This window comes from Beta vulgaris, chromosome 8, assembly GCF_026745355.1.
Source record: "Beta vulgaris subsp. vulgaris cultivar EL10 chromosome 8, EL10.2, whole genome shotgun sequence".
Taxonomy (NCBI): Eukaryota; Viridiplantae; Streptophyta; class Magnoliopsida; order Caryophyllales; family Amaranthaceae; genus Beta; species Beta vulgaris.
In genome coordinates, this window is record NC_079209.1 from 1,561,734 (window position 1) to 1,579,197 (window position 17,464).

The following is a 17,464-nucleotide window of genomic DNA, read 5'->3' on the forward strand; positions in this document are numbered from 1 at the left end:
TCACAGAAAAACCATTAGGGTCAAATTCAACAGACACATTGTTATCTTTAGTAAACTGACGCACAGAAATGAGGTTTTTAATGATGTGAGGCGTATAAAGGACATTGTTAAGGGTGAGGGAACGGGTGTTTGTATGTATATGGGATGTACCGGAACTAATAACTGGAATAGAGTTACCATTGCCAACATAAATAGAACGAATAGTGCTCAAATTAGAAGAAGGGACAATAGTACTTGAATCCGCAGTCAAGTGAGAAGATGCACCAGTATCCATGTACCAAGAATCATCAGGTTGGTGCAGGGACATGGTCTGAAAAGCGGCACCAATATCTGTGGGCTCAAGTGCATCATAGTCAGTGAGGTGAGCTTGCCCATAGCTGCGGGGTTGTGGAGGCCGGGCCGATGAACCACGCCACTGAGGCGCGCGAGGTTGAGGCTGTCATGGAGGAGCCCACTCGAAGTGTGTGGGGTACGGGCAGGGTGGTACAGACCAGTAGGGGGCAGGAGGCTGCCAAGGCGGGTAGTAGGCAGGTGGGTAGGGTGGCACAGGAGGCCGCGGCTGGGCGGTAGCAGCAGGTCGGGCAGCGGGCTGGCGTTGCTGCCCACGGTTGTTGTGGGTGGTGCGGCGGGCTGGGCGACCATCACGTGACGGAGGGCGCGGTGGGGGGTCAGGCCACGGCGCAGTTTCAGGTGGTGGGGACGGTGGCGCCACCAGGGCCGCCGGTGCCGGAGTAAAATTTTCACGCACATTTTTTCTTTGTTGCTCCAATTGAAGCATACTTCGCGCCGTTTCAAACGATGGTACTTGTTGATTGATGAAAGAAGCGACCGTGTCAAATTCCGGGGGTAAACCCCGAACAAGTTGAAGGACAAGGCGGTTGGCCGTGACGGGGCAATCAACATCAGAAAGTTGATCGGCAAGTTCCTTGAGGCGGTGACAATAGGCATCAAGATTGGGCATGGATTCAAGTTTAAGAGTGTTGAATTCATGTTCAAGGGTTGCCGTACGAGACCCTTTGTTATTGAGAAATAAATTCTTCAACGCAAGCCAAGCCGCGTAGGTCGTGGTGTCCGGTTCTAGGATGCGCAGACAAAGGTCGTCGGATATGGATTGGTAAATCCACTGTAAGACATGGGAGTCAATTTCCTGCCACGTGGAGAAATCGGCGTCCGTGGAGGCCGGGGGTGGCGTGCCATCAACATGATGAAGCACCTTATAGCCACGAAGATGGAGTTGGAAAAGTTTGACCCATGAGGAGTAGGTAACCTTTGTGCCGTCGAGAACGCGCACCTTGTGCTGGATGTTACCCACGGTGTAGACCGGATGAAGGGGTTTGTGGGGGCATTACTCAAGGACGAAGTAACGCCGGGACCGTCGTGGGAGACACGATCGGAACTGGTTTCAGTTTCGCCGGCCATCACCGAGGCTGATGGTGGGGATGCGGCTGTGTTTTAGGGTAGAGGTGGCGGCGCACGTGGCAGCCGGTGGTTCAGGAAAGAAAGAGGTAGGCAAAAAATAACCTAGCTCTGATTACCATAATGGATAGTGAATCCCCTGATTAGGGTTAGGATTATCATTAGCAATATATAGTATTACAAACTAGGAAACTTGACTAAGCTACATAAGCTACATAAGGAAACTAATGACAAGGAGATACACAAAATAATACAGAATATAATATAGTCTAATAGGTTCCTTGAACAACAGCGTGCAGATGATCGTCTGCATCGTTTCTTGATTGGCCTCGATGATTTTTATGGGCCTCTTCGTTCCCATCTTCTCGCGCAGACCCCTTTGCCCACGGTCGCTCGCGCCTACCAGATTATAGCCCTAGAGGAGCGTTTGCGGGGACAACGCTCTTCTTCTATGCCATGTGACGCATTGGCTTTTAAACTTGACAAGTTGTTCTATATGTGTTTTTTGTGAGTCATATGATTGATCATATGTATAACTTTGGTGCACTCTATTTTGCTGAAATAAGGCTACATAATTGACCTGATGGAGATAATATAAAACTTCAATTATCAGTTTGTAGACTACTCTTTACTATTCTCCAATCTGCAGTTTTCATTTGTGTTGATTGATGTAGCTAGTATGAGATTTAACAGTTAGTTTATTACTTATAATAAGTGTTCTGAAATGAAGAATGCATTAAGAACTTTCCTGATTATTTGTGCTTAGTATTTTACAAATAAAGATCAATTGAAAATCATAACACAGTCGTTATAACTTATATATAAAGGTTGTGGGGAAGGCGATGTGTGAGGATGACCTCAAGTGGTGTGACTTTGAGGTTCGTTAATCCGAAACCCTCAGTCATGTCGACAGCTTCAGATAGAATTGAGATTTCAAATCCATGGAGTAAATTAGCTAGTGTAAACTGCATGACCCGAAGGGCAGAAGATATACCAGGACAAATCCTCCTGCCACTTCCAAAAGGCATATATTCAAATTGTTGGCCTCTAACATCATACTCTTTGTGAGTTGTGAGAAACCTTTCAGGACGAAACTCCAAAGGATCTTCCCACACTTTAGGATCTCTATGTATTTTGTAAAGATTAACAAAAAGCCGAGTGCCAGCTGGGATGTGGTAACCATTCGCGGTACAGTCTATAATGGCTTCTCGAGGAACTGAAAGGGGTGCAGCTGGGTATAGTCTCATAGTCTCCTTGAGAACAGCTTGTAAGTAAACTAAATTTTTGAGGTCTGATTCTTCCACCTGCCTGTCTTTGCCCACCTGTATGTCTAGTTCAGCTTGAGTCTTCTTCAGGACATCTTTGTTGTTGAGTAGCAATGATAGTGCCCATGTTAAGGTTGCTGCTGTGGTGTCTGCTCCCCCTAAAATCATTGCCTATCAAGAGGAAGGATATATCAAATCTTTCCGATTACTTCATCAAGTGATTGAAAAACCAAAATCTTCCCAAACACACACTATTATAGATTTATAGTATGTTACTATGATTTTCATACTTTTTAACAGTTAGTAGTATAGAAATAAGAATTGAAGAACATGTAAAAGTGCTTACCATGCAAGTAGATTTAATGATTGTATCTGCTTCAAATTCGAAAAGATTTTCCTGTGTGTTCTCCATAATGTCCAGCATCGCATCCATGAAATACCGCTTTTCTTGTGTCTCTTTCGAGCTTCTTCTTCTTTTATGCTCCTCCAACCAACTTTGAGCTATAAGATCAATGTCCTTTGCAACCTTCTTCATCTTTTTCTCGTACCCTCCGATATCCAACCACCTCAAAAACGGAAGTGCATCAGCAGTGACAAATGCACCTCCCAATACGAAGAATGCCCTGAATGCCTTCACGCACCGAGTGTATTCCTCATCTTGGTAATTCTCTTTTAATGACTTCCCCAAAACTGTTCTTACTGCAGTGTTCAAGCTTATGTCACTAAACCATTGTTTTATGTCAATCAATTCAGACCCTGCACCTGATGTTCTCTTTATGGCTGATCGCATCTCTGTGAACCTGACATCTTTAGACATTTCTATCTGATGATTGGATAGGAGCTCGACAGCAGTTATCTTCCTTATCTCACGCCAGTACTGGCCATAAGGGGCCAGGCCGAACATGACAGAGTTGTAACCCAGAACCTCTGCAAACATTGTATGTGGCCGATTTAAGAATACTTTCTCATTGGCGCCTAAGCACTCTTTTGCCCTCTCTGCTGTGCTTACAAACAAGGCTCGGTGAATGCCGAGCTTCATCATGAAGATTGGACCATACTTATCTGCTAATTCTCCCAAGGCTTTGTGAGGAAGCCCTCCCAAGAGATGTAGATGGCCAATAAAAGGCAATGAACCAGATGGTTGGGGTGGTTTTGCTTTAGTATCAGTGCTTTTTTTCCATTTTAGTATGCAGTAGAGAAATAGCAAAAAGCAAATGACTCCTGCAGCTTCAATGGTTAGGTGAAACTCCATTGGAATAAGAGTTTTTTGTGGTGATGAATTGATGGTATGTATGAGATTTTTCAATTTTGGAGAAGTTATCTTCTATGAGTGGATGATGCTGCTGATTTTTATAATCCAATTATTGGCTCCAAACATTATCTATAGCATTGTTAGAAGGAATCTTGGTACGATGCTAGAACTATTATTGGTTACACTTTCTAATTTCAATTCGACTTGCGTGGATCTGGTTCACACTAAAAATATTGTGGACCAAGTCCAGGCACATGACCCGTTATATTACTTTAACATACACTATATCATTTTAGCATACACTATATCATTATAACATACACTATATCACTTTAACACACCCTATATCACTTTAACATACACTATATCACTTTTAACATACACTATATTACTTTAACATACACTATATTATTTTAACATACATTATATCACTTTAACACACACTATATCACTTTAACATACACTATATCATTGTAACATACACTATATCATTGTAACATACACTATATCATTTTAACACACACTATATCACTTTAACATACACTATATCATTTTAACATACACTATATCACTTTAACATACACTATATCACTATAACATACACTATATCATTTTAATATACAGTACTATATCATTTTAACATACACTATATCACTGTAACATACACTATATCATTTTAACATACACTATATCATATCAATATACACTATATCATATCAATATACACTATCATAAACTCACGTGATATGGATCGGGTGCACACTAATTAGTGTGCACTGGGTTCATATTAGTTTTTTTATTCTAATTTTTGGTAAAAAAAAAAAGTTTCTAGTATCAATAAAGCACTTATGAGCACCATACTAATTCTTCATAATTCCTCCGTTTCTTTTTACTCGCTACACTTCTCATTTCACGGACTCCTAGGCAATTTTTGGAGAAGAGAGAGGTAGAGAGTAAAAAGAAAAGGGACCCATGTGGGAGGAGAGAGATAGAGAGAGTTTATTGCCCAAAAAAGAAGTGTAGCAAGTAATGTGAAACTTCCCATAATGAAAAGTGTAGCGAGTAAAAAGAAACGGAAGAAGTAAAATTGTTACCATTTTAAAAAAATTGATTTTACCCAAGTTTCTGTTTTTACACTTCCCACTACCCCAATAAAAAAAATGATACCAAGGAAACATAATCTTGTTTAAAGCAACTCTCATAGTCACTATAAAGTTTGTGGGGAAGGCGATGTGTGAGGATGACCTCAAGTGGTGTGGTTTTGAGGCTTGTTATTCTGAAACCCTCAGTCATGTCGACAGTTTTATCAGATGGAATTGAGATCTCAAATCCATGGAGTAAATTAGCTAGTGTAAACTGCATGATCCGAAGGGCAGAAGATATACCAGGACAAATCCTCCTGCCATTTCCAAAAGGCATATATTCAAATTGCTGGCTCTAACATCATACTGTTTGTGAGTTGTAAGAAAACCTTTCAAGATGAAACTCCAACGGCCCGTTTGGTAGACGTTAATAAATTGCGGTAATGGGAATGAATTTTAAGCGTAATTTTATTAGGGAATCACCCTTAAAATCTTCATGGGGAGACGTTTTTTCTCCATGAGCAAGCAATCTCACTCCTAAACTTGTGTTTTTGTCTCCAAGAGGAAGCCATTTTCATTACCACCTTACAAGGTGGTATTGGATGGGAATGAAAATTCAAGAAGGAAAGTGGACACTTTAGGATAAATTAGCATTACCATGTGAATGGACAATGATATTTTTCACAAATTCATACACAAATTCATTCCCATTACCAACTACCAAACGGTCCGCAAAGGTCTTCCCACACTTTAGGATCTCGATGTATTTTGTAAAGATTAACAAAGAGTTGAGTGCCTGTTGGGATGTGGTAATCATTCACTGTGCAGTCTGTAATGGCTTCTCGATGGAGTGAAAGTGGCCCAGGAGGGTATAGTCTTATAGTCTCCTTAAGAACATATCGTAAGTAAACTAAATTTTTTAGGCCTGATTATCCCACCTGCCTTTCTTTGCCTACCTTGATGTCTAGTTCAGCTTGAGTCTTCTTCAGGACATCTTTGTTGTTGAGTAACAATGACAGTGCCCATATTAAGGTTCGCAGCTAAAATTGTTATTTTGTGAAGCTTACTTCATTATTTCAGAGAAAGAGAATGTAGAGAGAGAGAGAATCTAGAACTTTTGTATTGTATGTAATGAATTATTACATGAATAATAGAGAGAGGTTTTATTTATACAATAGGTTGTTGAGCAATATAACAACCTCTAACTAACCTCTAACTAACTATATGCTGATGTAATATTTACAATACTAATCTCCAATACCCCCCCTCAAGTTGGAAGGTGGATGAGAAGACATTCCCAACTTGTTAAGAAGTGTATTGAACTGTGGAGAGGGAAGTATTTTGGTAAAAACATCAGCTAACTGATGCTGGGTAGGAAGATATGTAAGCTGAATCAAACCTTCAAGCACTTTCTCCCTTGTAAAATGGCAATCAATCTCTATGTGCTTAGTTCTCTCGTGAAAAACGCGGTTCTTTGCAATATGAATTGCTGATTGATTGTCACAATGTAAGACCACAGGCTTCAAAGAAGATATGCCAAGTTCTTCTAACAATCGAACAACCCAAGTCACTTCAGAGGCAGCTGCTGCCATAGCACGGTACTCAGCTTCAGAAGATGATTTTGAAGTGGTACTTTGTTTCTTTGACTTCCATGTAATAGGAGAGCCACCAAGGAGTAGGATGTAACCTGTGATAGATCTGCGAGAATCTGGACAGGAGGCCCAGTCAGAGTCAGAGAAAGCTTGCAAGCAGAGTTCTTCATTAGCTTTGAGAAGGATGCCTTGGCCAGCAGTATGAGAAATATATCTCAAAGTATGATGTAAAGCATGGAGATGTGAAGTTCTGGGAGTGTGCATAAACTGACTTAAGCTTTGAACAGCATAAGCTAAGTCAGGCCTGGTAGTAGTTAGAAAGTTAAGCTTGCCCACAAGAGATCTATAAGTCTCTGGATCAGAGAGTAATTCACCATCATCAGCCTGTAGCTTAGTGTGAAGAGGAAGAGGTGTAGTAGCTTTCTTGGCTAGATCAAATGAGCAACCAGAGAGTAATTCTTTGGTGAATTTGCCTTGACTAAGAAGGATTCCATCAGAAGTATAACCCACCTCTATGCCAAGAAAGTAGTTGAGAGCACCAAGATCTTTAATACTAAACTCATGATGTAGATGGGCTTTAAGACTTTCAATATCATCAATGTTAGTCCCAGTGACAATTATGTCATCTACATATACTGCAGCAATACAAATTTCTTCATTGTGCTTCTTGATGAACAAGCTATGATCATGTTGAGACTTAACAAAACCTAGAGTATGCAGTGAAGTAGCCAATTTTTCATGCCATTGTCGAGAAGCTTGCTTAAGTCCATATAGAGACTTTCTTAATCTACAAACTAGGTTAGAAGGATTAGGTAGACCCTCTGGAACTTTCATGTAGACTTCTTCTTTTAAGTCTCCATGTAAGAAGGCATTATTCACATCAAGTTGGAATAATGGCCATTTCTTACAAGCAGCAACAGCAATGAGACTCCTCACAGTCCCCATTTTAACTACTGGACTAAAAGTCTCCTCATAGTCTATACCATACTTTTGATTGAATCCTTTAGCTACAAGCCTAGCTTTGCACCTTTCTAGCTCCCCATTAGCCTTTAATTTCACTTTATAAACCCACTTGGAACCAATTGCCTTCTTGCCTTTAGGGAGAGGAACTAACTCCCAAGTATTATTGGCTTGAAGAGCTTCAATTTCAGTATCCATAGCAGCAAGCCACAGAGGGTCAGAAGCAGCCTCAGAGTAAGAAAAAGGTTCTGTAATAGCACAAGTTTTAGAAATTAAAGCTTGGTATTTGGAAGGAAAATGTGTGTAAGAAATGAGATTACACCAATGTGTTGATGGAAGGGAAGGAGTGACAGCATTGCATTTATAATCTTGGAGATATGAGGGTGGTTTAGAAGGTCTTGTGGTTCTTCTAACAGTAGGTGTATCAGATATGGGGGCAGAAACATCAATTAATGAAGAAGGAGAAGTGACAGATGGTGAGGGAGACAAAGGGGAAGAAGAAGTAAAGAGAGAATCATTTGAGGGGAAAGTTTGTGAGGGAGAAGAAAAATCAATATCATCAATATATGTTGTGGGAGCAGAAGAAGCAGGTAAATAGATAGCATTTGTATATGTGGAAGAAGGAGAAGAATGTTTTAGAAAGAGATGATAGGGAAAATGCTGTTCATGAAAGTGAACATCCCTGGTAACAGATACTTTGTTAGTATCAATATCTAGGATCTTATATCCCTTCTGACTGTCAGAATAACCAAGAAATACACAAGGCTTAGCTCTTTCTTGTAACTTGGATCTTTTGGTTTTTGTAGTAGACACATAGCATAGACAACCAAAAGTCTTGAGATGAGCAATAGAAGCTGATTTACCATAAAGCCTGAAGAATGGAGTATGATAGTTGATTGCTTTCAAAGGCATTCTGTTAATAAGATAAGTTGCACACAGAACAGAATACCCCCAAAACCTATCAGGGACCCTTGATTGGATATAAAGAGCCCTAGCTGTCTCCAAGAGGTGTTTATGTTTCCTCTCTACTACTCCATTCTGCTGAGGAGTATTGCTACAACTTGTTTGGACAAGAATACCCAGGTGATTGTACAAAACTTTCATGTCACCTTCACAAAGTTCACCTGCATTGTCTGATCTAACACACTTCACAGTTATATTGAATTGTGTTTTCACCATTTGTAAAAAATTCTTCATAATAGAAACTGAATCAGATTTGTGTTTCATGAAATGTACCCAAGTATATCTACTGAAATCATCCACTATAGTGAGAAATTGAGTACAACCAGTAGGAGTAAAAACAGAATGTGGACCCCATACATCTATGTGGATCAATTCAAATGGATGTGTGGTTTTTATTGAACTTCTAGGAAAGAAACTCTTGTTTGTTTGGCCTTAGGACAAATTTGACATATGGTGTTATGTAAACAAGACTTAACATCACAGGAGATATTAAGTAATTGAAGTTTACTAAAAGGAAGATGACCTAGCCTAAGGTGCCACAATTTTGCATCTTCTACAGCAGCAAGACAGACCTTTTACAAGAATGAGAAGTGTCTGGTAGAGAAGCTTGTTTGTCAGGGACATTATACAAACCAGCTTGCAGCTTACCAAGAGGAATCAATTTCCCTTTCTGAGAAGAAATAAAACACTCATCAGCAGTGAAATGCAGGGTACAGTGCATATCTATACATAACTTGTGTACAGATATAAGATTGAATTGGAAATCAGGGACATGAAGCACATTATGAAGAATAATGTCTTCACTGAGCTTGACAGTACCAACATGCTGCACAGGTACTTTACTACCATTAGGTATGGTAATGTAATTGTCAGATGCATATAATTTATGATAGTCAGAGAAATAAGTTAATTCAGAGCAAATGTGGTCAGTGGCACCACTATCAAGAAGCCATTTAGAATCAGAGTAAGAAAGAAACATAATCTGTTACCTGCCATCATAGCATGGCTAACATTGTTGCTGGAGTGAGGTGTTTGCTTTGAAGTTTTCAGCATGTCCATGAGTTGAGTATACTGTTCCATAGACAAGGAAGGACCAGGTGCATCAAGTGTAGGATCTATGTCCATGTGAACAGCTTCAGAAGAAGACACAGCAGCCACCTTCTTGTCTCTAAAACCTTGAAAGTTAGCAGGATAGCCATGAACTTTAAAGCATCTGTCAATGCTGTGTCCTGGAATCTCACAATGTGTACAGTAATATTTAGATCCTGGTTTGGGATTCTTAGAACCACCCTCGACAGAATTCTTGGAAGAATTGATTGACTTCTTGAAGTTGTTGTTGTTGTACTTCACATAAGCACCGAGGACTTATCCTTTTATCTGCCATTAGGGCCATGGATTCAGAGTGTGATGGTGCAGAGAGTTCCCTATGTTTCTCTTCTTGAGCAAACATTCTATAAGCTTCTGTGACTTTAGGAAGTGTCTGCATCATCAGCATATTTCCTCTAATAGTTGCATACTTATCAGAGAGTTTCATCATGAATTGTAAACCATTTTCTCCTGATGTCTTCATATAGTTTCTTGGTTAAATTGCACGAGCATTTATTACATGTGCAATAAGGAAGAGGACGAGCCTCATCAATAGCATCCCATACTGACTTGATGTTAGTAAAGAATTCAGAAACAGATTGATCATTTTCTTGACATATGTCAGATAATTTCTGTTCCAAGGCATAAATCTGAGTTAAAGAAGTATAACCATAGCGTTCCTCAAGATCTAACCATATCTCTCTAGCTGATCTTTTGAACATAAACTCCAGCTATACTCTCATCAAGATTATACAATAACCAAGAACAAACTAGGTCATTGCACCTAGACCAAGCCTTGAATTCAATAGAATGTTCATCAGCAGGAGGTTTGTAAACTCCATTAACAAATCCAGCCTTATTCTTAGCAGATAAAGTCAAAAGAATAGCTCTCTTCCAGCTTGTATAGCCTTCACCATTGAATTTGAAAGAAACTAATTGAGCTGAGTTTGCATCAGATGGATGAATGTAGTAGATACTACTAGGATTCTGATTTAAAGGTAATGAAGGTGGTGTATTATTGGAATTGGTTGTATTTTGTGATTCAGTGGACATGATTGAAGAATTTGAAAGAATTTGTGTAGAATGAAGAATAAACGAGAAGATTATAGAATTAAGAATCTCAGAATGAATATTTCAGAATCAAAGCATTTCAACAAACATCAACTATGCAAGAAATGTATTTCATCGATTAATCAGATTCTAGGGATAGTTTTGATAGAAAATAACAGATTTCAATCAGATTTCAGCAAGAAACATTCAGAGATATAGAAGGAAGAAGAATACGACACCTGAAACGAAGATTTCCAGATGTAAAATTAAGCTGAAATGGAGAATTTCAGTTTGAGTAAATTTTCAGATATCCAGAGATTTGCAGAAACAATGCGGAATTTTCCAGATTTTCAGCAAGAATTTCCCTAGGATGCGAGCATTTGCTCTGATACCATGTTATTTTGTGAAGCTTACTTCATTATTTCAGAGAAAGAGAATGTAGAGAGAGAGAGAATCTAGAACTTTTGTATTGTATGTAATGAATTATTACATGAATAATAGAGAGAGGTTTTATTTATACAATAGGTTGTTGAGCAATATAACAACCTCTAACTAACCTCTAACTAACTATATGCTGATGTAATATTTACAATACTAATCTCCAATAAAAATCATCGTCTATCAAGTTGATGAAATTAAAAATCAAAATCTTTGAGAACTTTCTCCATCAAGTGAGTGATTATACTGAAATTTAATGGAATTTTGTATAAGGCTAGTCAGAAAAATGAAAGACGGCTCAGAGTAAACTATTACTCCTTCGCTCCAAATTAGTTGCAAGTTTCACAAGATTTGAGGAGTCGCATGTGAAGATGAGAGACAGATAGAAACAAACAGAGTTTTATGTTAGAATGCACCTAAAGAGGGATTATTTGTTACTTCAATTAAAAGGATGAATACATAACGTACCCTTAAAAATCCATTGTTATATGTTTCTTATATTATACATTACATGAAACATGCATACATAAGTTTCACATAGGTTAGTATGTAACAAGAATATTGAAATCTTTCATTTGTAAGTCGTACCTTAGCAATCAAGAACTAACATGTGCTAGAAAATAGAGACTTTAGAGTTAGAATATTGAAATCTTTCATTTGTAAGTCATACTTGGGAATTCTATGATTTCCTCCCAAACAAACACTCTCTTAGTATGTGTTATCACAACATTAGGTTATTCAAGAAATCATCAAACTTTGTTAACAACTAATATAGAAATTGAAAAACATGTAGAAGTTCTTACCATGCAAGTGGATTTAACAATTGTATCTGATTCAAACTCAGAAGGCTTTTCCTGTCGAGTTTACGAAACACTAAGCATTGCATGATTGCATCCATGAAAACTCGCTTTTCTACTGTTTCTGTAGAACTTCTTCTTTAGTGCTCTTGCAACCACTTTTCAGCTATATCATCAATGTCTTTTGCAGCCTTCTTCATCTTTTCCTCGTACCCTCCGATATCCAACCACCTCAAAACTTGAAGTGCATTAGCACCTGCTAATTCGAAGAAATTCCTGAGTGTCTGTATGCACTGAGTGTATTCCTCACCTTGGTAGTTTTGCTTCAATGACTTTCCCGAATTATTCTTACTATAATGTTCAAGCTTATGTCATTAAACCATTGTTTCATGTCAACCAATTCAGACCCTGTCACTGATATTCTCTTTATGGCTGATCGTATCTCTGAGATCTGACATCTTTGAACATATCTATCTGATAATTGGACAGGAACTCCATAGTAGTGATCTTCCGCATCTCACGCCAGTACTGGCCATATAGGCTCAACCCGAACATGGCCGAGTTGTAAGCCAGAAGCTCTACAAACATTGTCTGCGGATGATTTAAGAATACTTTGTCACCAGCACCTAAACACTCTTTTGCCATCTCTGCTGTGCTTATTACAACCAAGGCTCGGTGAACGCCGAGCTTCAGCATGAAGATTGGACAATACTTATCTGCTAACTTTCTAAGGCTTTGTGAGGAAGCCCTCCCAAGAGATGTAGATGGCCAATAAAAGGCAATGAACCAGATGGTTGGGGTGGTTTTGCTTTAGTACCTTTTTTATTTTTCATTTGTAGTATGCGTGAGAAATAGTAAAAAGCAAATGACTCCTGCAGCTTCAATGTTTAGGTGAAACTCCATTGGAATAAGAGTTTTTTGTGGTGATGAATTGATGGTACGGATGAGATTTTTTCAATTTTGGAGAAGTTATCTTTTATGAGTGGATTATGTTAATTGCTGATTTTTTAGAGTCCAATTGTGGGCTCCCAACATTATCTATAGCATTTTGCAAGGTTAAAGAAAACCATAAAAATTGTAACTTTTCAGCAAGTTTTGGTATGATGTAACCTTAGAATAGTCCAAAGTTAATGTCTGAGAAAATTCCTTAATATCATGTTACATTCGGGTTTGTTTCTTTGACAATTATGTAATAAAATGTTGAGCAGCAGCTGCACTAGAGTAAACTGATTCCTGGTTTGTAATTTTAGCATGAATCTAGACTCTGCTGGTACTTGGTATACTAACTATAAGCCTGGCTAGTGACATATGGGATGACACAAATTCGAGCGAAAAGCAGAACAACATGAGGTAGCAGAATCCCCTAAAAACATTTCAGCTCCAGCCTCCAGATTACATCATGCAGTATCTTTGGTTTACTGAAGATTTCAGGTATGAATCTAAACCATCATGCCCGCTGCATAGTGCATGTACCCAAAATAAAATAAGTCAAAACTGACGGCAAGAAAGCAAGATACAACCATTGATTGCCATTGATTTTCTTCAAAGCTATGTTGAGGCCTGCAGGGGCCATGGCCCTCTTAGGCCCCAACATAGCCTCGCCACTGATTGATATCTAATGCTGATGAAGTATCTGGAACTTGTTGCTTACTTGGTCTAATCTGTAGCATATGTCAACATTAAACACTTGAAAAATACCTTCTTGTAGAGTTTTCTGGGGTGATGAACTGAATATATCAATCTAAAATACCTTCTTGTAGATATATCTTAATGGAGGTTAGGTGTGTGATCTATGTTTGCCTCAGTCACAATAGACAGTAATGCAATTATCAAAGAAAACTACTGCTGGTGACTTATTGTAATATGGTGTACTTTTAGATATCCTTTATCTCATTAGCATGTAAGTACGTAACTAGTCAACACCATTGCTCATTCTTTGTGGATGGTTAATTTAAGAGTATTTTCTGAATTTACGTACACTTTTGATTTATTTGTTCAAAGTTTCCAGCTCTTGTGTTGTCTAATTAACATATCCTGCTTTTATCAGTAGTTTTAGACTAATATATGATTAACAAACATTAGCATGGTACTTGTTGGATTCATCTAGATGTATATTTACATAATACCAACTTTTTGTAATATTCACTATTAAAAAGTTTGAGATATTAGCTATTCAGTTTAGGCATCTGCAAGCATGAAAGTCAAATTGTAGCGAGTAAGGAGGGAAGATGTTTAAGAATTTTAACATCGTATTAAGCAAATTTCTATATATAAGTAGCTATTCAATCTAATTGGCACCAGCGCACTAAAAGTTATCAACCCATAGAACTATATTTGATCTTAAAAGTCATGAGTCATGACAGCTACAAAGACTTTATAATCGATAATTGGAAAATCACAGGACATACAAGATAACTTGAAGCATTTAAGAGGCTTGACACTACCAAGAAACTGATGAAGACTCTTTAACAATCCAACAGGTCGGCCCTCTGCTCATTACGTTTATTTATGTAGTTTCCATCCTAGCTATAACTTATTCTTCAAGCCTTGCAGCAGCAAGAGTATATAATTACAATATCGGGGATAATAGTCCAAGCTAATGTCAGAACATAGCATTGTGAAATATTGTGATTATGTTGATTGTGACATGCTAGTTCCAGGACTTATTGCAAGGTGGTGATATCAATTGACAGTCATAGTAGAGTCACTATATAGGTTGTGTGGAAGGCGATGTGTGGCGATGACCTCAAGTGGTGTAGCTTTCAGGTTGGTTAGTCCAAAACTCTCAGTCATGTCGACAGTTTCATCAGATGGAATTGAGATATCAAATCCATGAAGTAAACTAGCTAGTGTAAACTGCATGGCTAGTAGGGCAAAGGATATACCAGGACAGATCCTCTTACCATTTCCAAATGGCATGTATTCAAATTGCTGGCCTCTAACATCATACTGTTTGTAAGTTGTAAGAAACCTTTCAGGATGAAATTCCAAAGGGTCTTCCCACACTTTAGGATCTCTATGTATTTTATAAAGATTCACAAAGAGTTGAGTGCCTGCTGGGATGTGGTAACCGCTCAAAGTGCAGTCTGTAATGGCTTCTCGAGGAACTGCAAGCGGCCCAGCAGGGTATAGTCTCATAGTCTCCTTAAGAACAGCTTGTAAGTAAACTAGATTCTTGAGGTCTGATTCTTCCACCTGCCTCTCTTTTCCCACCACGGTGTCTATCTCAACTTGAGTCTTCTTCAGGACATCCTTATTGTTGAGTAGCAATGAAAGTGCCCATGTTAGGGTTACTGCTGTGGTGTCTGTTGCTGCTAAAATCATCCCCTATATCAAGAGGTAGAAAACTTTGAAACTTTCGCCTATAAATGACTGATAATTATGAAATTCAATGAAACATAATGGAGGACTAATCAGAAACATGAAATAGGGCTTGGAGTAGACTATTACAGTCCTAACATCCAAATTAGTTGCAATACGAGGAGGCACAAGTTTTCAGGAGTGCAGGTTAAGAGCATTAAATTACTGTGGTTCGAGATTGGAGACTTATTAGTTATAGTTTCTGGTGAAACTAATGTTCTGCCTGCTAGTTCATTTTCACCAATCAGCAGAATTTTCCAATAGGCAGAGTTCTTTTCTTCTTCAAAATCAATGTTTCAGGAAAATTAAGCTCATGTAAGTTCTGATCAGTTCAGTAAGTTCTGATAAGGGTTACCATAGTTCACAAGCAAAATAAGTTCAAACATATGCTGCAATAAGTTTAGATAAGTTGAAGAATATAGCCATAATGATAAGATTTTTTATATTGTAAGTTGCAATGTACTAATCTTTTTTGTCACAATATCAGATCTAACTTAAATAACATATAGAAGTGCTTACCATGCAAGTGGCTTTGATAATTGTATCTGAATCAAATTGGAAAGGTTTATCTTGTCCCGTCTCAAAAACACTAAGCAACACGTCCATGAAATCCCTCTTTTCTTCTTTCTCTTTCGAGCTTCTTCTTTCTTTGTGTTCTTCCAACCACTTTTGAGCTACAAAATTAATCTCTTTTGCGACCCTTTTCATTTTCTTCTGATACCCTCCAATATCCAGCCATGTCAAAAACGGAAGTGCATCTGCAGGGACGAATACACCTGCCAGTTCGAAAAAATCCCTGTTCGCCTTTGTGCATAGATTGTATTCCTCACTTTGGTAAAATTCCATGGAGGACTTTCCCGAAATTAATCTTATTATAGTGCTCATACTTATGTCATGAAACCATTGTTTCATGTCAACTAATTCAGACCCTGCATCTGATATTCTGTTTATGCCTGATCTTACTTCAGAAACTCTGACATTCTTAAACATCTCTACTCGATGATTCGACAGAAGCTCAATGCTGGTGATCTTACGGGTTTGGCGCCAGTATTCGCCATACGGGGCAAAGCCTGACATGGCACTGTTGTAAGCCATACGTTGTACAAAGATTTTCTGAGGCCTGTTTAAGAATACTTTGTCACCAGCACCTAAGCATTCTTTTGCCATTTCTGCTGAGCTTACGACCAAAGCTCGGTCTTTTCCGAGCTTAATCATGAAGATTGGACCATATTTATCTGCTAATTTTCCTAATGATATGTGAGAAGGCCACTTAGAAGATGTAGGTGCAATAATAGGCCATGAATTAGATGTATAGGAGGCCTTTTTCCTATATTAGTATTGGTGTTATTTTTCCATTTTAGCAGACAATAGAGAAACAGTAGCAAGGTAAGCAAGCTTGTTGCTGCAGTACAGAGCTGAAACTCCATTTAGCTCTTGAGTTTTGTGTGGCAGTGAACTGAGAATTTGGGATATAAATTTACTATCTTTCAGACACTAAATATGGTATAGAAGACAGGAATAGTTGAGTAGTATTTTCTGTGAAGATTTTATTTATGTCAGTGTAAAGAATTATTTGAGTTCACTCATTTTACCTCATGATAAACAACAATAATGATATTGGTAATGAAATGAGATGACATGTGCATATGAAAAACAACTTTTGATGGTATTCACATCTCCTTGAAAACAATTGTACGGGGTGTCGCTTAATGTGGTCCAGTTTTTGTAGCCTATCTCAGTAGATATTGTATAATTGCCTGGCTGCAATTATTGGCACGTTTATTTAGTTATTAGCATTTATATAGTGATAACTAGGTACTCCAATCCAGATTTACCCGATATCAAGATTAGGGGTGTTAGTCGAGCGAAGTTTACTCATGAACTATTCGAGTTCGACATGGTTAAATCTCGGCTCGAGTAGTATCAACTCCAGCTCGTTTTGGCTCGAGATGTTAAAAGCCCGAGCTATCTTTGGTTTGGCTTGAATTGATAGCTCGTGAACAAACTCATAAACTTCTCCAAAGATATTTTCTATCCAAAATATCATATGTCCTACATCGATATACTTCCTCCGTTTCAAAATATATGATACATTTTGACTTTTCCACTATTCATGAATGAGGTTTGACCATGCATTATTTACTATTAGGTAAAATCAAATGTTATAATGTAATATGTTGTTGATTTGCTTAATGTATATTTT

At 38.3% G+C, this 17,464-nt stretch overlaps 2 protein-coding genes and 1 pseudogene across 2 annotated transcripts; all 3 read right to left on the reverse strand.

Annotated features, from left to right (window-relative positions):
• Positions 1-2,096: 2,096 nt before the first annotated feature.
• On the reverse strand, positions 2,097-4,441 carry LOC125492666 (cytochrome P450 CYP82D47-like). Its single transcript, XM_048635369.2, has 2 exons — positions 3,028-4,441; positions 2,097-2,852 (listed from the first exon to the last, which is right to left on the reverse strand). Exons 1-2 carry the CDS (start codon positions 3,931-3,933, stop codon positions 2,232-2,234), a joined length of 1,527 nt encoding a protein of 508 aa, XP_048491326.1. The 5' UTR covers positions 3,934-4,441; the 3' UTR covers positions 2,097-2,231.
• Positions 4,442-11,652: 7,211 nt separating this feature from the next.
• Positions 11,653-12,734, reverse strand: LOC130589690 (demethylepipodophyllotoxin synthase-like; annotated as a pseudogene).
• Positions 12,735-14,234: 1,500 nt separating this feature from the next.
• Positions 14,235-16,863, reverse strand: LOC104900554 (cytochrome P450 CYP82D47). The gene is given in 3 exon segments (XM_048635368.2): positions 14,235-15,228; positions 15,781-16,574; positions 16,577-16,863. Coding segments are annotated over 3 exon segments (1,551 nt in total). The 5' UTR covers positions 16,689-16,863; the 3' UTR covers positions 14,235-14,583.
• Between the last annotated feature and the right edge of the window lie 601 nt (positions 16,864-17,464).